Raw genomic sequence first — 21,683 nt, forward strand, 5'->3', positions numbered from 1 at the left:
AGAAGCAGGCAAATAATGTTTTATCTCTGATTTAGGAAAGTGGTTGTGTAGAAAATCAGGATTCTTTTGTTTACAACTGACACAAATCCAACTCAAATTGGCTTACACACAAGAAGAAATTTATTGGCCAGGGAGTTGGGATGGTCCAATGGAGCTAGACCCAGGACTTGTTGACATTGGATTCTCTCCTGTCCCCTTTTAGGCTTTGTCCTTTTTATTCTCTCCTGCTGGCAGTTCAGCTTACATTGTCCTTCTCACAGTCCCCAAAGAAAAAATATCTTTCTCATAGCGTTGGCAGGATAGACCAGTCCTGAGAAAGACCCTGAACAGCCCGACTCTCCTCCGTGTAGGTGGTGCTCTGGCCAGGCCGGCGTCTCTTGTATTATTGGCTCTGGGTCAGGGCATCTCTGAAGGGGGGGATTCTTGTGGGAGAACCCGTGTTCACTACAGCACGGCTAGAGCTGGAGAGAGCAAGAGGTGGGCACAGTAGCCCAGCTGAGGACTGACCAGGTCTCACCAGGTCGCTGTACGGAAGAGTCCAGGAGGAGTTCAGGTCCAGTGCCTAGAGCCTGGTGACCAGCTAGAAGTGGGAGACCAGGTCAGGGAAGGCGTCTCGATAATTTTATTTTAATTTTGGGCTACTGTGTATATGGTGATGCCATTACTATTAGCCAACTTTGGAATTTCAGATAAAGAAAGCACTTTGGGGTGTGACCTAGTGATATAATAAGTTGAATTTTGATATCCTGACTCTGAGATAATATGGAATTTGCAGGTGCAGTGAGTCATTGAGCATTTGGGAGTTGTTGTCTGGAGGTTAGGACTGGAAATGTAGACTTGAAATTATCACATAGATGATGACCCATGCTATATATATAAATAGATGGGATTACCCAGGAAGAGATTGTAGACCGAGGGGAAGAAAAGTTAGGCAGAGGAGAAAGCCAGTATTTTAAAGAATGAAGTCATAGAAGAAAAAGCAAGTGCAAAAGGAACCAAAAAGGAGGTTTGGAAAAATAGACTCAAATTTTGTGAAGTAAGAGGAGAGTTTAAGTAAAGATCATTGCTGTCAAATATAGTAGTTGAATAAAAATGAAGATTTTGTAGTAGATTATTGTTTGTGAACTTAGAGCAATTGAGTTGGATGTTGAGTATGGTAGGTGGAAACAAGTTAAAAGTGGAGTGGTAACTTGATAGAGGCCTGAAAAGTTTTCTGTAAGCCAAGAGGAAGGAACAGAGACAGCAGTGAGGGATAAATCAAAGCAATATTTGATGAAGGTAAGGTATAAGAGAAGATGGAAACATTTAGAATGAATTTACTTTTTCATCTGAGATATAACATCTTCCCTTCACACTGTAAGGTCATTGAGGTCTGGTACCTGGCATGTAAGACATAATAAATGATGGTTGAATGATTGGAAGATCAGAGGGAAAAAATTGAAAATACAAATAATTTGGAGGTAAAACAGAGGGAAATGGAAGGAATTCATTACACTTCGTCCTGTTTTTCTCTGAGGTAGAGTGCAGGGGATAATGCCTGCCCATCTTAACCAGGGTCCACGAGGGTCCGTGGAAAGATTTTAGAGGGTCTGTGAACTTGAAGTAAAACTTCAGGAAAACACTCTTGGGGGAATGTGTTGGTGCGGGTGTGATATGTTTGTTAAATAATACAGTTTAGTGTGGAGTTAGTAAGGCGGCTCTGGTTTTCACCTGACTGGCAAAAGGGTTTGTGGAACAAAAAAGGTTAAGAACCCTTCCTTGCCTTAGAGCATTGCCCTGAGGAATCAAAGGAAGAATAGGTGTGACAGGCATTCTTAAACTAGGAAGAACTGAAACAGATGAAAGGAGTGATACTTTTTTATTTTTGACATCTTAATTGTGAAAAGAACTTCAATTCAGATGATATTTGGTTTCTCATTAATTCAGAAATCTCTCTTAACAACTGGCTGTTGAGCTTCTTTTAGGTGTGTGATGTGTGGAAAGAGCCAGGGCTTAGGAGTGAGGTAGATGGGCCTGATTAGAGTCCAGTTTTCCCCACTTCTTAGTCATGTGATTTCCAAAATTTAACTTGTCCAGCTCAAATTTTTATCTGTGAAATCAGGATTAAAAACTGCTTTGCAGGCTTGTTACAATTAAATGAGTGCACGTAATGTGCCTAGAACCATAGTAGATATTCACCTTACCCAGGATGTTCATCTCTGCCCTGTTAGCAGCCAGCCATTCTCCATCTTCAGAAAAATTATGCAAGGTAAAAGTATATCTTATATTTCATCTTCCTAATTTTTATGATTCATTGATCCTTTTCTTATCTCTAGAAGTGTACAATTTGGTATCTCTTCTCAATGACGTTCTTTCAAATACATATATATAGTTTTTTTTTTAGATACTGGGGCCAAGGATTGAGCCCTATACCTTGTATGTGGGAAGCCAGCACTCAACCACTGAGGCACATCGGTTCTGCTGAGTTTTTCATTTGTTTTGCTTGTTCGTTTTTGTTTTTTAGGGGCACTGGGGATCAAATCCAGGACCTCCCATTTGGGAAGCAGGCATTCAACTGCCTGAGCCATATCTGCTCCCTTTCAAATATTTTAAAGCTGTTGTTCTCCCTGACTTTTTTTTTTAGACAAGACACATTCAGCTTCGTTGGCTCTTCTGACCTGGATCCTAGATCCACTATTATGTTATATTGGCTGCCCTTCTTAAATTTGTCTAGTCTCATTACTCTAAATGTGGTCTATCTACTGTCTAGTTAGTAGTCTTGCTTTTCATAGAGAAGAAAAGTGAAAAATTAGTAGGAAACATTTTGGAGATAAAAATTTCATTTTAACTGGTCAATATTAAGGTGTAATTTTGCTATTTCATTATCCAAGTATTGTATTCTCTTATGTTTGGCTATGTGGTATTTATTAAAAAGAATTACCCTTTAGTCTGCTTAAGAGGAATTACTGATTTTTTTCCCCTTTGAAAATAACTCTTCAGAGCACTCAGAGTGCCTTTTAGTACTAGTGTAATGCTGAGGAAATTAAACGACTCTAAGAAAATGCCAAGGTTTAATTTTTCTGTGTACTACTTAGCATACTGTTGGTTGCCTGCTCACCAGCCATTATCCCTATTGCCTTGCAGGTTTACCCCTACTTTTGTTGGATGTCCTCCTCTATCCCACATGACTTGTGTAAGGATAGTGTAAGTGTAATTTATGGTGTAAGTGTAATTATGGCAATTCTGTCCTGTTTGGTGCTGATTTGTTTTGTAAGAGACATGAGGAAAAGTTGGTTTGGGGAGCTTCTAAGAAAGTCTTCCTGAACATCGTTGTATCTGATAAGATGCCTTGAACTATAGTAGGTATCTTGTGAGAGCCACTTTATTTCCCTTCTTGTTGTTAGTGATTATAAATCCTTGTATTATTAAAGCCACTTGGATGTAACAGTATTTTCTGCTTGTGTAGCCTAATATTAAAGATCAAACATTTGATGTTCTATTATACAGGGAAGTACACACTAATAATTCTAAGATCACATTAGAGTTGTGTTGGGCCAAAAGTTTTCTAATGAAGTTTTGTGGGGTTTTTTTAAAGATTTATTTTATTTTATGCTTTCTGCCCTTCCCCCCGTTGTCTGTTCTCTGTGTCCATTTGCTGTGTGTTTCTCAGCATCCACTTGCATTATCTGGCAGCACTGGGAAACTGTTTCTCTTTTTTAGTTGGGTCATCATGCTGCGTCATCTTTCCATGTGTGGTAGTGCCACTCCTGAGTGGGCTGCTTTCACATGGAACGGCTCTCCTTGCAGGGTGCACGCCTTGTGCGTGGGGCACCCCTACACAGGGGCGTCCCTGCGTGGCACAGCACTCGTTACACGTGGCAACACTGTGCATGGGCCAGTTTACCACACGGGTCAGGAGGTCCTGAGGATTGAACCCTGGACCCTCCATATAGTAGACAGATGCTCTATTGGTTGAGCCACGTCTGCTTCAACACTTTTTCAGTACTGAAAGTTCTGAGTGTGAATAAAAGCAGACAAAAAAGTAGTGAGTTTAATTACCCAATTAAACAGGAGTGGGCAAGTTATCAATTCAGACAGGCCCTGTCTTTCCACAGTTCAAAATTGGCTACATCTAAAGGAGTTGATGTTTTTTTCTAAAGTAACATTAGTAAGTTTATTTTAAAAATTTATTAAAGGCATGAAACTCTATGCAAAAAGATATTCTTTACTCACAGTAGAAACATACTTTCCTCTCAGCAGAAATTAATATATAAAATTATAGCACATTTTGATAAAGGGAACTAAAGAATATGAAAAATGTTCCAAACTATGTGAGTCATCACTTGGGTTTTAAAATAGTTACATTCAGTATTTTTGTCTCCACCCTTCTACAGTTCAGAAAGACATGAATCATTTTCTTTAGTATTTCCCAAAAGATAGCTGCTTTGAAACGGAAGTGGTGTGTGCAGTCCCAATTTGTGTCTGAAGTAACTAGTCTGTACTTCAGTTACTGATCTTACCGTAATTGTGGGGATTCCTCAGGCGTCTCATGTAATTCTTTTAAGGTAAACATTTGGTAACCATAGCAACTTATTTTTAAATTGAATGTTTTAGTCGTTCAGCTTTTAATGTGCAGTAACATGATACTACATTTACTCCAGTGTCACCACAGTGTAGAAATCAGAATGAATTGCAAATATCCTTTCTTCAGGCTTTTCATTTAATTTTTAAAAGCATGGCAGAAATTCAGCTTGTTTAAAATAAAAATCTGATTTGTAATATGGGGCCTAAGTTTTATTTGATACAGTTATTGAAAGACAATTAACTATGCAAATGCAGTATAATTAGATATCACAGAATGTGTTTATCCTAGTTCTGGTAGGTCAGAAGTTCTAGGCCAGGGATGTTGCTAATCACATACATCCCAGCTAGGAATTATAGTAATACTATAACTTTTAAAAAGAAAATTTCAAATTCAGTGTTCAATCTGAATGATGACTGTTTTTGTTTCATTTCAAACTCCTTTTCCATGTAATCAAAATGATGACAAAAATCTACTTTAAAAAATGTTGAGTGAATACATACTTGGTAACAGAGTAGCTTTTCCCACCTGGTTCCCTTAATTTTGACATATTGGATATATTCTAGAAAACTACTTGTATTGTTCTGTTTGACTTATTAAATTTTTTTGCTTATACACTTCTTAAAATACTTCTCTCAAGTCTCAAATCTGAAAATGGTCATCTAAATACTGATTTAGACTCAACTTCTTGTGTATAACTCTTGAGTCCACACTCCCAGAAAACCCATTCTACCTCTATCTTAGTGAAACTCAATGTTTTTATAAGTATATGCTTCCCCAGAGGTCCACTTGCATGTTAGCTGTTCCTGTGCTCACAACCAGTGTATCTTGGGCGTGCTTGTTTGTGTGTTGGTGGAGAGAGGGAGCAGAATGAGAAGTCTTCTAACTCCCTGTTGTAGTTCTTAAAATGTTACTAGTCTCTAAACTTATTTTAAAAAAACAACAAAAACTTTATTTTTTACAGTGCATGCCATTCTATTGCTTATCTGTCCAATCTGGCTCCACAGTTTTGACATCCGGAGCATGTTTATCTCAGTCATCTAGATGATTTAATTTCCTTGTAGATAACATTTTGAATATTGTACCTCACAAATTAACAACCTCCTCCCCCATCCCCACTTGACTTTAACCGCCTACTCCACTGACTGGATCCCACAACTTCTCTCATCCATTGAGAATTACCTTCACTTCTCTCTTTTCACTTTGCCCAGTCTGGACTCCAGGAGCCACCACTTTTAGAGGCACAGCACTCCTACTCCTTTTCACCTTTGTCCTTCTCTTGCATTGTTAACTATCAACCCTTCCCTCTTGTTTCAGAGGAAAGCGATTCCTTCTCCATAACCAAAATAATCTTCCCACCTCCTTTCTAGACCTCCTTTTCTGTGTCCTGTGATCTCGCTTTATCAAGTATTCCTCTTCTCCCTGTTTACTTATTCTCCTTTCTTGAAATAAGCTAATTTATGCTTAATGCCGTTACTTTCGGCACCTCCTTTTCCTGAAGCAACCCACTTTCATCAACAAAGAAAAGGCATATTAACTCCAGTGTTAGAACTGAAAGGAACTTTAAAAATCATCGTGTCAGTTGCATTTTCTTCGGCAAGGTGAAGATACTTAAACAAATGAAGTAATGTCTTGGCCAATAGCTAGTGTAGTTCTGCTAACTTGAGCTTGTGAACCCTATGTGGAACCCTTCACACTGTGTGTGAAGAAGCCCTGGAATAATGAAGAAAATAGCTCCCATGAAGTTTGTGCACTTTGTTTCAAGAGAAAATACGTTGTTGCCGGCAAGCCAGGTTTAACATTGTGGTAAAATTAGAGAGGGGTGTGTGTGTGTGTTTTGTGGGAGGAGACAAAGAAAAAAGCTAGCTAGCTGCTAAAACAATCACTGAACTAGTAAGCTGTTTCAGCTAGGACTCAGCTAAGTAGGAAAACCCAGTGACCACAGCAGTTAGATTCTAAAAAATGTGGTTAATGTACTACAGAACAGTCTAACAGGGTTAATTTCTATTGTTGACTTTGAGCCACCATAAAAACCTCAACTAGGTAAGTGGACCTGGCTCAACTGATAGAGCATCCATCTACCATATGGAGGGTCCAGGGTTCGATCCCCAGGGCCTCCTGACCTGTGTGGTGAGCTGGCCCACACACAGTGCTGCCGCATGCAAGGAGTGCCGTGCCACGTAGGGGCACCCCCAAGCGCAAGGAGTGCACCCCGTATGGAGAACCGCCCTACGGGAAAGAAGTGCAGCCTGCCCAGGAGTGGCGCCACACACACACAGACCTGACATAGCAAGGTGACGCAACAAAGAAGAGACGCAGGGAAGCAGACTTGGCCCAGTGGTTAGGACGTCCATCTACCACATCGGAGGTTCGCGGTTCAAACCCTGGGCCTCCTTGACCCGTGTGGAGCTGGCCTACGTGCAGAGCTGATGCGCGCAAGGAGTGCCGCGCCACGCAGGGGTGTCCCCCGTGTAGGGGAGCCCCGTGCACAAGGAGTGCGCCCTGTAAGGAGAGCTGCCTAGCGCAAAAGAAAGTGCAGCCTGCCCAGGAATGGCGCCGCCCACACGGAGAGCTGACACAACAAGATGACACAACCAAAAGAAACATAGATTCCCAGTGCCGCTGATAAGGATAGAAGCGGCCACAGAAGAACACAGAGCGAATGGACACAGAGAGCAGACAACCTGAGGGGGGAGGGGGATAAATTTTAAAAAAACAAAAACAAAGAACAAAGAAGAGACGCAGTTTCCCAGTGCTGCTGGATAATGCAAGAGGAGGTAGAAGAACACACAGTGAATGAACACAGAGAGCAGACAACGGGTTGGCGGTGGGGGGAGGGGGAGAAATAAATAAAATCTTAAAAAAAAAACAACACCTCAACTGTGTTCTTCTCCTTAAGATATGTGTAGGTAACATATTTTAGATTTCTACCTAGAACCATTAAACTTTTAAAAAGTTGGTCCTATAGATCTAAGCCAATGAGGTACAATATGATAGCTACTAGCCAGATGAGGCTAATATAAGTGAACTGAATTCTTAATTTGTTTAATTTTAATTGATTTGAGTTTAAAACTAATATTGATTTAGTTTTTGTAAGACTTTTAAGTATATTTGGGACAACTTTGGCACATACATCTACTTTCTTAGTTGTAAATTTTACAAACAGATCAAGTTAATTCCAGTGAAAATTTGGTCTTCACAGTGAGATATGCTCTTAAGTGTAAAATACTTTAAAAATTTTGAAGATTCAGTAAAAATAAATGTAAAATTTATGATGACTTTCCACTGATTGCAAGTTGAAGTAATAATGTTTTGAATATATTGGTTTACATAATAAAATATTCTTTAAGTTAGTTTTATCTGTTTCTTACCTTTTCAAAAAATGTGGTTAGTAGAAATGTTAAATTAATAGTTTCAACATTTCAGCCGTTTTCTGAAAAATGTGATCAAAAGAGTGAGTTTTGGTATTAAATGTTCTAGTTATAGCCCATTAGTTTCTTTGGGAAAGCACCTTTCCAATGACTTAAGGGAGGGAAAAATGGCAACTATGAAGTTTATGGATTGCTTTATAAAAGTGTCTGTTTTCCAGAAAATGGACAGTTAGTATCTTTAGGAAGTGGACTTGGCCCAGTGGTTAGGGTGCGTCCGTCTACCACATGGGAGGTCCATGGTTCAAACCCCGGGCCTCCTTGATCCCTGTGGAGCTGGCCCACGCAAGGAGTGCCGTACCATGCAGGGGTATCCCCGCGTAGGGGAATCCCATGCGCAAGGAGTGCACCCCGTAAGGAGAGCCGCCCAGCATGAAAGAAAGTGCAGCCTGCCCAGGAATGGTGCTGCACACACAGAGAGCTGACACAACAAGATGACGCAACAAAAAGAGACACAGACTCCCGTGCCGCTGACAACAACAGAAGCGGACAAAGAAGAACATGCAGCAAATGGACACAGGGAATAGACAACCTGGGGGGTGGGGAAGAGGAGAGAAATTTAAAAATAAATCTTTTTTAAAAAAGTATCTTTATATATCAACTACAATGAATAAACTCAAATGCTGTATTTTTTAAGCTTTTTATTTTGAAATAATTTCATACTTACAGAGCAGTTGCACAAATAATACACACTCCCCCATTGAGAGACCTCCAGCATACCCCAGCCCCCCCAGATAACCAGATCCACTAATTTCATATGCTGCGCTCCTTCCCATGACTAAGTTAGTGGAAGGTGTAGTCTACCTCTTATTTACGTCTTCAGCATATACTGCTTGTTAGTATTTTTTGTATACCTGCAGTATACTGGCTAGTTTTTCTCAGTATGCTGTAGGTAGTACACTATCTAGATTATATAAGGTCTTTGTGCTGATGAGATACAATATTTTTTGTAGTCCCATGGCATGGTTTGTGTAGTAGAGTGCAATTATGAATATTAAATATTTGAGTCAATGTTACAGTATTTTTAATGAATGCTAAAAATAAGGAAACTTTGTCACAAAGTTTTTAGAAAAATTTTAGTGTACAGGACTTTGAGTAGAATTGGGCCAGGTCTTGCCATCTTTTAGGAATTTTTTTTATATTGTGGTAAGTATTGATGAGTTTTACCCTCCTTGCAGCAGCTACCATCCCCACTCGCCAACCCCAACCACATGGCAGGCAGCAGGGGAGACTGCGGCTCCGGCTCCTGTGCAGCCTGCTGATGCCGGGGTGGGCTATAAGGACCTAGTTCTAGCTTTTGATCAGCTACTTCAGGTTGCTGGGGGGCCTGCTCTAAGAGTGGCACTGTTGTAACCTCTCAGGCAAGTGGCAGAAGCGTCTTAAAGAGACAGTATCTATTTTTTCTTTTTCCATACCCATTTGGGAGCAAAAATAGCTTGGAAAAGTCACAAATTGATGGCTCCAGCCCTCATCAGCAACCATAAGACCTAGTAATTCCAAAAGTGTGGGAAAACTAGATTTCCAAAGTTATAAAAATATAATACTTATAGTGTTCAGTTCTCAATAAAAAATGCAAAACACCCAAAGAAATGGGAGAGAATGGCCCATTCACAGGAAAAAAGAATTTGCCAGAAACCATACCTGAAGAAGCTCATACATTGAAACTGTTAATCAAAGACTTTAAATCAACTGTCTTAAATATGTTTCATGAGCTAAAGGAATTCATATCCAAGACCCCAAAGAAAATTAGAAAAACATTGCCTAAACAAAATAGATGGGAAATAAGCAAAGGTACTAAACAGGTTTTGGAGCTGCAAATTATAGTAAGTGAAATGAAAACTTCAGATACATTCAACACCAGATTTGAACAGGCAGAAGAAAGGATCAGCAGATATGAAGATAAGACAATTGAAATTATTCTTGGAGGAGCAGAAGGAAAAAATGCTGAGGAAAATTAAACAGAACCAGAGAAACTTGTGGGACACCATCAAGTATACCCATATACTCATCATTGGAGTCCCAGAAGGACAAGAGAAAGGGGCCTGAAAAGTATTTGAAGAAAATAATGTTTGAAAACTCCCCAAATCTGATGAATGTCATGAATCAACATATCCAGGGTGCTCAGTGAGCTTAAAGCAGGTTAGACCCCAAGAGATGCATAAGGCATTATGGTGAAATTGTCAAAATGCAGAGACAAAGAGAGGGTTTTGAAAGCAGCAAGAGAGAAGTGACTTGTCACATAAAAGGGAGCCCCAGTAAGATTAACAGCAGTTTCTCATCAGAAACCATGGAGGCTGTAAGACAGTGGGATGACATAGTTAAAGTCCTTATATCTGTCAGAATTATCTTTCAAAATTGAAGAAGTTAAAACATTACAGATAGACAAAAATGGAGAGGGTTGGCTACCAGATGACCTGCCCTGCTAAAGAGGGTCGTTCAGACTAAATGAAAGGACACTAAACAATAACTTGAAGCCATAAGAATAAGTAAAGAATATTGGTAAAGGTAACTAAATATTATTGTACTTTCGGTTTGTAACTGCTTTTTCCCCTCTGTATGACATAATAGGTAAATGTGCAAAAAAATTTCAAAATCTATATTAATGGACATACTGTGTTTAAAGATGTTACCTGAAATAATTGCAGTATAAAGGGGGGAGGGTTGGAGATATGTGGGAGTAGAAAGTTTGTCTACTACTGAAGTGCAGAGTGTCTTCCAGCAGCCATCCTGGGGTTATTGATGTCCACGTGGACTTCTTGCCACGTTCCAGCTCCATCTGTGGATTCCCTGTCTTACTAGCCGGCTTCAGTAGAAATCTTTGGTAAGGATAGGCAGATGAAGAAGCAGGTGAAAATTGCTTCCAGAGAGAGGCCATAATGTCCTGCTTTCCCACCAACCACGATGTTCTCTCCAAGTAGAGACTTCATTATAAATGCTATGACAGCAGTGACCAGGCTGGATATCAACTCACTGACTTGTGAATCCTCCAAGCACGGGAGGAAAAACTAAGAAAAGGGCAGAGACTGAAGAAAGGAAATTATACTAGACATGTCAAACACATTAATACTGAACACTGTATGTTAATATAATGTGTGAGCATAAGTATGTATTTTTGGTGTACACACTGTTAGAAGACAGCTCATATAACACAATACCAAGGTTATATGTATTTTTGGCAATTTTAAAGGACAACAGACATTTGACGTGATTCTAATTAGGTATATAATATCATCATAAGAGGAATTATTAATGATGGGTAGGTGATATTGAGTTTTGGGAAGCAATAAAAATTTACAAATCTCACTTTCCAGAAGAAGAAACCTACTAATTTGGCCTTAAAAGTAACTACACGAAGAAAAATCACATCCCCATGCTATTTTCCTAACTGGAAAAAAGTGTTGAGCATATAGTTTGCACTGTCTTTGTCAGTAACTTCATTGGAAGTGCTTTTTCCTTAATTTCTTAAATATTGTCTCCTTTCCTTTTTAAAAAAATATTTATTTATTTTATTTCTCTCCTCTTACCCCTGTCCCTTCCCCCAGTTGTCTGCTCTCTGTGTCCATTCACTGTGTGTTCTTCTGAGTCTGCTTGTATTCTTGTCAGTGACACTGGGAATCTCTTTTTGTTGCGTCATCTTGCTGCGTCAGCTCTGTGTGTGTGGTGCCACTCCTGGGCAGGCTGCACTTTTTTCACGGCTCTCCGTATGGGGTGCACTTCTTGTGCGTGGGGCTCCCCTGTACAGGGGACACCCCTGCGTGGCAGGGCACTACTTGCGTGCATCAACACTGCGTGTGGGCCAGCTCACCACACGGGTCAGGAGGCCCTGGGTTTGAACCCTTGACCTCCCATGTGGTAGGTGCATGCATGCTCTATCTGCTGAGCCAAATCTGCTTCCCTCCTTTCCTTTTAAGATGTGAGTTTCTTGAGGATAGGGGGCCTTTCTTAATCAAGAGAAGTTAGCAAAATATAAAACAGTGCTATACTGTGAAACTAACGTAACAAAAAAATGGAGTATTTATCTCTTAGTGCTTTTTATTTATCTTACACATCATGGGCCAATACTTTCTACCATTCTGCTTTCCCAGACTATAAAATAGGAGGAATTTAATGGAAAGAACCTGTGGTCTTACATTTACTGTTCTCTTCTCCTGATATCATTTAAGCTCTTGGTTACTGGAGTGTAAGACAAGTTTCTCTCTCAGGAAGTCTCTGAAAAGTGTGGGTACTTAGCAGAATCCCCAGGTAACAGTCTGAAGGGCCTCAAGGTCTCTGAAAAGTGTGGGTGCTTGGCATCTGGATCCCCAGGTAACAGTCTCAAGCCTCCAGGGCTTTGGGAAAGTGGGGAGGGGTTAGCTTCTGTAACCCTTTATCTACCGGCTTCATCTACCCTGAATAGCCATACTAAGATTATCTTGTTTAAGCTTCACAGTAACAATATGAAGTAGATTCTGCTAATGTCATTTAATAGATGTGTACATGAGGCACGGAGATAGGTTGAATAACTTGTCCAAGGTTACACCGTTTAGTGAGAAACTTTTATTAGAATCCAGACAGTATGACTACAAAGCCTACATTCTCAGCTGCTCTGTTATTGCAGTATTTCTCCTCAATAAAGTCTCTGGGGATTATTAGTTATTCTTGTAAGTGTGAAGAAACTAAGGGAATTTAAGTAGCTTGTCCAAGGACAACAGCTGGTAAATTATGGAGTCAATTTGAACTCCGGGTAAACCAACTCCTAAGTATCCTTGACTTTTAACGATCACCCTATATCATTGCTTTATATTTTATCAACTTCTAATTTTTAGATAGCTCACTTATTAGAGAGATGAATTTAATTTTGTTACACTTTAATGCTGCCTGTGTTTTCTCATTATAATACATATGCCTCTCTCACTGAAAAAAATTGTATGTTGGTCTCTATAATTTGCCATTATATTCTAGAGTCTTGTGTCAGAATTCATTGCAGTGAAATTATTTACAGGCAGAAGAAAATGGAAGGGAACAGTATGAGTAAAACAGAATCCCTGCCTTCAAGGAGCTTGCTTCCTAGTTGGGAAAGACCTGAGTATGGAAATGGGCCTAGAACAAGAAACAGGAAATATCTGTTTAAGTCTGAGTAGGTGAACTAATGTACTGGATACTTTAGAATAAGTTAAAATTGTCCACATAAAAAGAGACTTAGCTTTGGGGGTAAAAAACAAAACAACAAATACAAACCCAAAGATGGAATATTGTTGATATAGTGGATTCATTTTCAGATATGAGAAATAATGTTTTGACCCAGCCATTTGGGGATGGTTAACGCTGTTTTTGTATGTCTAAATATTTGCATGCCTTTAATTTGGTTTAGAGCATTTTATGTTGTGTGAATTGTTAGCGTATTTTAATAGCTTTTAATAGATACATTAGGGTTATAGATCTTTCATAGAATGATATTCTGTAGGCTTTAATGATTTTAGTTCTTAAATTCTGGTTGTCTTATCTATAACACACTACTTTTTTCCTTTTTATGCTTTTGACAAGTAAATTGGCTTAAGCACATGAGTTCATGGGCCCTGAAATACCCATTCCAAAATAACTTGTTCTAGAGTATTATTGCAATAAATAGTATACTTCATTGTTGAAACTTTTTAACAACCATTATATGTTCCCAGTCTTTTAAGATCACTTTTGCAAGTTGGAATTATAGGTTGCAAAGATCTTGTTTTTTGAGGTACCTGGGGCAGGGGGGTTGAGCCTGGGACTGCGTATGTGGGAAGCTGGCACTCAACCACTGAGCCACATCACCTTTCCTGAGTTGGTTTTATCATTCGTTTTGCTTGTTGTTTGTTTTCTTTCAGGAGGCACTGGGAACCAAACCTGGGACCTCCCATGTGGGAGGTGGGCACAACCCCTTGAGCTACATCCGGTTCCAAGTTACAGAAATCTTTAGTGTGTGTGTGTTCATACACACAGTGGAAGCAAAGTAGATTAGAAAAAGTGTGTTTGGAGTTAGGCACAGCTTTACTTAGTTTGCATGACTTTGAATAAAATGCTTAATTTCTGAGTTTGTTATTCCCTCTATAATATGGGAATGTATCAAAGTTATTGTAGTAAATGAGAATATATAGCAACTAGCACATGTTCAAACATAGTTTATTAATTTTAAAAATACTAGTTGACCTAAGAGAAAACAGGTTGAAAGGGGATCTATGGTATTTTATGTAATTTTTCTGTTTGGAAGTATCCCGTCATTGGATAAATAGATGAAGGGTAGGGGGGCAACTACAAAACAGTGAATTTGGGTACTTATTTGTGGCTTTGGGAAAATTATTTTGTGGGGGAGGGAGAATCTTTGTTTTCTTTTCATTACCTTGTACCTTTTGACATAAAGATAATTCAGAATCAAAAGCTTTAAATATTTTATATATAAACTATTTAACAGGTTTTAAAACTATATTCCATTTCCAAATGGGAAGTAAAATTAATTTCTTCAGTGCAAATACAAATGATTCATAAAATTTTAGATAGAATTTATACTTATTGAAATTTTTTTCACTTTAAAAATATGAATCAATAATAATTTAGAAATCGTTAGAGAATATTAAATCTCTCCTGTTTAAACTTCCTTGGGCCCTTGAAAATAATACGCATCTGGTAGATTAAAAATGATCTTGGCAAAAAATAAGAATAGAACCTAATATAGGCTAATGTTTTTTATTCTGATCGTTATTCTTCATCTCTAAACCTCAGGACATACTCTTACTGCCACTGTCATTATAGGGTTAAGAATTTGCTATATTGTAACATACGAAAGCAGTTAAGCTGTTTGGAATTGTTTACTTGTTGAAACCAGTGTTAGTCAGCAGAGGCAGTACACCAGATTTCCTTGTGGCTTTTAGCGGAAAATGTTAAAAGCGCACTCATTTTTCAGTTATAGAATTTTTCAGTTTGATCTGGATTAGTCACAGAACTGGCATGAGCCGTCTAATTGTGAAGGCTGTCCAAATACACTATTTTTTTCTCCAGCTAGAGGAAGTTACATCCTGAGCAAGGCTCAGCCCTCTGGTAAGTGTAACATGTGAGCATTACTAGGCATTTCATCCTGCGGGGCTGCAGTCCTGCGTTCTCCTGCGTTCTCCCGAGGGTGGCTCAGTTGGAAGGCTTCTGTGGGACCGATCCTGAGATCTGCACGTTTTTTTCAAGGACCCAGTCGTTGGAAGAGTCAGTGGCATTTTGCAAGATCATCTAAGAGACAGGAAAGCATCTGAAATCTACTGAAAGGGGTAACTGTAGCGGTTTTCACAGTGGAAGGAAACTGTTGGCACAGAGGCACTCGATTGAATAAAGTAGTTGGCTCCAAGAAGATGCACAGTCTGCTATTTTTTTCCTCTGAATGAAGATTGTTTAATGGAAGCAGTATTCATGTGGAGATCAAAGAAAACACTGGAATGATAAACTACTGTGTTTTTATTTTCTTTCTCCTCTCTTTCGCTCTTTAATGAAAAGCCTGAAGCGGTAATTTGAGCTCAGATGCCTTCTAATTCCTTCGCAGCCTGCTGGTTCAGTTAGGATTCTCCGCAAACACCATTTCTCCGGTGCCTGTGTCCTTCTGCTGGAGCAGCTACAGACAACTGCCTGTGGAGAAGGAATGAAGGCTAGGCCTTGCCTGTGCTGGAGAGGGAAATAAAGCCATCCCTGTTTATTCCATTTTTTGGGAAATCTGGATTCATCAAGCTGCAGTCTAGTACCAAGAGTCCTATTGTCTCTTGTGGTCTGACTCATCGCATGTAAATGTACTGCAGCTTTGCTATTAATGCAGAGGGGTGGTTTTTTTTTTCCCCTTCCCCAAACACAGAAGGAATTGTCAACCTCTGAGCTTCATTTTCAGGATTTGTGCTGAGCTTTAGATGTTTCTTTTTCTTTTTTCTGGATAATGTCTGTATTAAGCCAGTGAAGCCAAAGAAACGAAGACAAATTGGAAGTGGAAACAGAATAGTGAGACTTTATTTTTTATTTTCAATTATAAGAAGGCCAGCTATTGGTAACTATATGACCTTGCAGACAAGAGTGGGTATAGCTGCGATCATCCCTGTCACAGCAGCTGTTCCTCATTTCATTCTACATCGTGTGGTATTGTCACCAAAAACAATGACCTTTTTGTGCAAGTAAATATGTTAGATAAAGCAATATGCCTGTTTTGGTAGGGGAAAATATTTTTAAATGAGCTTGTACTGGACTCAGTTTTAGTTATTGACATGTTGATGTGAAGTATCTTTAAGTATTACAGTAATAACCTAATAGTAAATATTAGAATTTTGCTTTTAGGAAGTTACAGGTTATGTAGTAATAATTTTAAAGTTTTTCTAATAGTACTTACTAACTTTAAAAAACCAGCTGTGCTGTTCACAGAGAATGTTTGTAAGTGTTGTACAGAAGAGGAGGAAAAACTACTTTTGCTCTTCCAACTAGGACTTTTATCGTGTAGTTTGGAATTTAGTATTTTAAGAGAGCGAATGAGTCGAGTGTGTATTGTTGTTTTGGAGGAGGTAGAAGATGAATCTCCTGCATTCATTTCTAAATTGCCACAGGAAAATAAATTCCTTCCTTCTCCATCTTCTGGAAATGTATTGGTAAGACATGTTAGTTTATATGTTTACTGTATTCTACTGAACCATTAGGGTAAATTTTTAAAGAATTTTTTTTAAGAATAAGCATAAGTTCCCACTAGTTTCATTATAAATCCAAATTAAAGCAATATAGGTGTATATATATGATACAGTATTTATGTATAAAATGCACACATTTCTGATTTTTACTTTTGCAGATGCTTGTATCACATTCAGACTTTACTCTTAATCTGTTAAAAAAGATTTAAAAAATAATTTGAGAAATAGTAGTTATGGCAACCACATTGTTGTTTTCATTTTGTGGTTTTAGAAACTGCTGTAACCAGAATAGGAGCTGTGCATGTTTTAGGAAAGGTTGACTACTACCAGTAACCCAGAAACATGCCTTTTCTGTAATGGTTTTTAGGTATTTACATGCAAAATTTTATATGAGAAAGAATCGGATTTTATCCTAGCCTTATTTTTAATGCTGTTTCATCTGGCTTCTTCTTTGACTAGTATAATATGATACCTTATCAGAGAGACTGTGTCGTTGATTAGGAAATTATTATATTTAGACTTGCATTTGTTTGTCTCTTCAAGTCATTCAGGTATATAGGATTTTTTGGGGTCTTTGAATAGTAATTTTCATTAACTGCTTTGCTTTCTTGGAACTTACATACATATGAGGCTAACCTATGCACTTATTTTGATACACCAAACAGAACTTTTTAAAAGGCTATGCTTCATGCGCCTCAGCATAATCTGGGCTCTACTTCTTTGACAAGTTTTGTCCTGCTACTAGATGTTTGGGTATCCCATTTGTATTTGGAAAACACTTTATTTTTATTACCATATATACATTTTATTAAAGTTTCTAATAAATTCTGATTTTTTTATTATACCACCTAAATTTGGTCAAACCGATTTTTTTTCTCATTAAACCTTCTTTTTCCCAAAGAGGAATCCTATACCCTAATATGATTTGGCTTCATAAAACTTCTGATCAGTATCATAAAGTGAATAATCATAAAGTGATTGGTGCTACATGGAAGAAAATTTTTAGATTTAGAAGTTGTGTGAAAATACCTTTAGAATCATTCATGTGCTCAGTGTGACTGATGTTTTATTACTCTCTTGTATTTTAGCCATCACTGGTGCAAGCTATATTTAATGGAGATCCTGATGAAGTTCGAGCACTAATTTTTAAGAAAGAAGATGTTAACTTTCAGGTAAAACAATTAATTCACTGATAACAGCCTTTAAACCTACTTTTAAAAACTCTTAGAATTGTGATTTTTGTTTCAAAGGCATAATGCAGTTATTTTCCGTGACAACAGAAGAGTCCTGTGGCATATATTCAGGATGATAATTAATTAAAAGTACAAGAGTGCTAGTTGCCACTGAAGGTCCTTTACTTTCCTAATTTTTTACTTTGAAATATTTCAAACAGAAAAGAGAATGCTCTATAAACACTTATATACCTTCCACTTAGATTCAGCAGTGATAGCATCTTGCCACATTTGCTTGCTTGCTTTATTTACACACATAAACACACAGATTGTTTTTTTTCTTTTGCTGAATTCCCTTTGAAAGTAAGTTGTAGATATCCTGACATTTCACCCCTAAATACTTCAGTGCATTTCAGGTGAGGGTTCTTTCTGTGAAATTGAAATACAGATATTTCTGTTACGTTTATAATATACCTGACTTGATTATGAGATCAGATTTGCATTTTCAGTAATCATGCTGAACATTTTATGGAGATTTTTTAAATTAATTTTTGTCTGAGTCAGTGAAGAAAGAAAGGCATTGTTTGGGAAGTCTTCAGATCCAGTTGATTTAATATTCAGGACTGACATGCAGAAAAATTTTACAAAGAGTTGTTATATGGGTAATTTACTCTTTTATTTGTTTTTCAAAAGGCCGTAGTTTATATACTGAATTGAGGCTAAAAGTACATAATTTTCTCTAATAAGATCAATTCATTAACATATATATTTTTTCAGGAAATAAATGTACCTCTGAATTTGGAGTTTGGGGGATGAGTGCAGTAGCACCAAAGCTGATGACTTACAAATGACTAGTTCTAAGAAAACACACCCTCTAGTCTCCTCTTGAGCTCTCATCTTTCTTTCATACATTGAAGTGTTTACTTTCTCAAAACATTTGGATTATCAAAATAGATTTGAATCTTTACCTAAAATGGTTAATTCTTACTTTGAGTTCTGATGAAAATGCTGGCATTACTTTTTTTTTTTAAGTGTTCCTAGGTGAATTGCCTATAGTTTATATTTAGTTGGAAACATGCACCTAATTCAGTTTTTATTTATTTTAAATCGAGTACATGGCCACTTTAACTTATTAGGTTCTTCTGGAGAATCTACTTTTCTTCAGAAAGAACATACTATTGAGATATAGTTTTATCCCAGCTTTTTTTTTCCCTTTCTTTTTTTTGTATAGTACAATAAAACTTATCTTGGTGAGAAAGTGTGGACTTTTCTATACTTACCATGGGTAATTTTTTCCATCATTCAGAGTCTTATAGCCAACAATGCTTTTTTGCTATAGTAATCAAATTATCCTACATTTAAAAATATAATTCTGAGCAATCATTTCTAAGCATCAGTTTACTCTGCTGTGGTGACCTTGGGGGCTATTTTGTGTGTGTGACCTTGTAACTACTATGATTGTTAGCCTCTGTTTTTCTACTTACAGTCTTTTCTTGGTATTAACTGTCATTTCTAATGTCTCCTCGCTGGATGTACCCCTTCTGAAGCTTAGGGCAGAGCTAAAGGTTAGGTTAGTATCCCAGGCAGCAGGCCCTTCCTGCGGGTTCCTCTTTGGTGGTTGTCCGCGGGGGTACATGGTTTGTGACAGGTGTTTTATGGCTGCTTTGAGCTTTCTATCTTGTGACTCTTCTTTAGTATTTGAGGGTATTGTCATAAGTTTTAAATTTGTTACATCTTTACCATTCTTCTCATTTAAGATAGTAAGTTTTTTTCTTTTTCTGTGTTTGCTTTGTGATAAGGAACTGTATGGGGTTTTAAGAGGTGGTGTTTGTGTGTATATAATAAAAGTTTACTGTTTTGTCATAAAATCCATTGACTCTTCATAGTTAATATGAATTTTTAAGCTCTATGTCAGTGTGACACTGGTGTATTTCTGAAATAAGTTTAAGTATTTGAGACTAATATCTGACTCTTTGAAACTCAGCTTACTCTTAAATATTTTGAAGTTCCTTTTATAAATTTTTAAAATGGGAGTAGGAATTCAAATTTGGCCCTATACTATTAAATGACATTGTATTATTTTAAATTATTTTCTTTAGTAAAATCCCAACATTTTGAATATTATAAATCACTAAAAAGTGTCTTTCTTTGTAACATACCCAATTGATTTTTAACAAAACTAATTGTAAAAATTATACTTTCATATTATTTGATGTTGAAAGGAAATCTGTTTTCTGTTATAGAAGGTAGGTAAGATGATTTCACTAAAAAATATTGGAGCTTTATCTGGAGGCTTTTGGCCATAAGTAATTGACTACTTGATGAGGTGGAGGTTTGCAGTAGGTTTGCATATGTAATAACTTAATCCAGAGTGAGGTGATTCTTGTGCTGGTTAAGGTAGCAGTGTCAGCGCTGTAGGTGAGCATCTCTGTGAGACTCTTGGTTTTCTCCTTGCAGTAAAGAGGTGACTTGCTACATCATGTACACATGACAGACAGCCAAAGAAAGTAAAAAGGATTCTCCCTGTATATTTCCTTTTTATATCAAGCAGAAACATCTTTTTCAGAATCTGCACAAAATTCCTTGCCGAGGTACTGTTGCTTATGGGCCTGTTCCAAACCAGTATACCAGCAGAGGAGAAAGGGAATAGCCTATTTGCTTAGGTCAGTCATGGTTCGTCCCCTAGAGCATGAGTAGGAGCTCATCTTCATTAACTAAACTGCTGTTCCATGTCTGCAATCAGAATTTTCATAGGAAGGAGAGGGAAATAGTTGTTTGGGTAGGTAACTTAACAGTGCAAGATTATTGGTTGCCTAAAAACAGTTGGCATATCTAAAAGTTGACTTTTGTAAAAGTAAATATACCTGGATGTGGAGGGGAACTGTGAACCAAAAGGTAAACAGAGTGAAAATTAATAGGTATAATGGTATATATACCATAAAGAACATTTGGACCAAAAGTCAAAAGACCTAGGTTCTCACATGTAAGCTTGGCAAATATGTACAACTTGGGCAAATCAATATAACTTCTATTGCCATGCTGTAGAACCCAGATAACTTAATTTGATATATTAATAATACTGCATTTCAGTGGAAAGGTCTAACTCTACAAGTATAAAGTGTCTGTCTTAATCCAGAGTGATAGAAAGTGGTGTTACAGAATTTTATTTCTGAGACAGTGATATGCATAAAGCCTTTTTATGTTATTTGATTTAATTCATACAGCAGTCTTGTAAAATTGATAGGCTACCAATTCCCTTATAAAAGTGACAGTATTAAAATTCAGAAAGGTTAAACATCTCCAGGATCAATAAGTATAGCAGAAGAGTTTGAACCCATGTCAAGTGGACAGTAACTGGGGAAATATGAAAGCAAGTTGGAGAGAAATATTTTTCCTATTGCCAAATAGTGTCATAGTAATAATGGTACAAAAGTGGATTTCACCCCCTTAAAAGTTATGTCTTCACTTTATAGACCTCCCACCTCTTAGGCTGTGATACAAATGTGATCCTAATTTTCTTGATCCAAGTGCCATTATATAGTTCAGCATTTCAAATGAATGAACACACAAGCTACCCTTAATGCCATAATTTTGGGATGGATAAAAATGTCGTTCAAAAGTAGTATTAAACTAGGAGTAATTATAATCTAGGTAAAGCTGTTACTAGTGTTTAAATCAGAGAAAGTCTTAGATTATGTTTGGCCCTTTTTAGATTCAAAAGAGTTCATTAGAAAGCCAACCAGTAGATTTTACCTGTATCATGTAATTTAATATTTTTGAAAATGCTACTTTGTGTATTTTGTTTCTTGGGTCCTGAATTTAAATGTATTTTGTCATTCAAAATGTTTGGAATTGGTTTTGCCAAAGTCGTCTT

At 37.6% G+C, this 21,683-nt stretch overlaps 1 protein-coding gene across 16 annotated transcripts in view; it reads left to right on the top strand.

The window, feature by feature from the left end:
• Positions 1–21,683, top strand: part of ANKRD28 (ankyrin repeat domain 28) — a 195,818-nt gene that overhangs the window by 42,735 nt on the left and 131,400 nt on the right. For 4 of the 16 annotated variants that reach the window (XR_011647843.1, XR_011647844.1, XM_058290649.1 and 1 more), the window contains exons 1-2: positions 15,036–16,601; positions 17,726–17,809. The exons of 2 other annotated variants lie outside the window; for them this stretch is intronic. Coding sequence is in view for 8 of the 14 variants with exons in the window: in XM_058290649.1 (XP_058146632.1) it covers positions 16,485–16,601; positions 17,726–17,809 (201 nt within the window). In the remaining 6 variants the exon portion in view is untranslated. Of the gene's footprint in view, positions 1–14,816; positions 16,611–17,725; positions 17,810–21,683 lie in introns of those variants that run through there. 10 more of the 16 variants (XM_058290650.2, XM_071212885.1, XM_058290654.1 and 7 more) reach the window with 7 other exon arrangements.

The sequence above is a fragment of the Dasypus novemcinctus genome, chromosome 31 (assembly GCF_030445035.2).
Source record: "Dasypus novemcinctus isolate mDasNov1 chromosome 31, mDasNov1.1.hap2, whole genome shotgun sequence".
In the NCBI taxonomy this organism is placed as follows: Eukaryota; Metazoa; Chordata; class Mammalia; order Cingulata; family Dasypodidae; genus Dasypus; species Dasypus novemcinctus.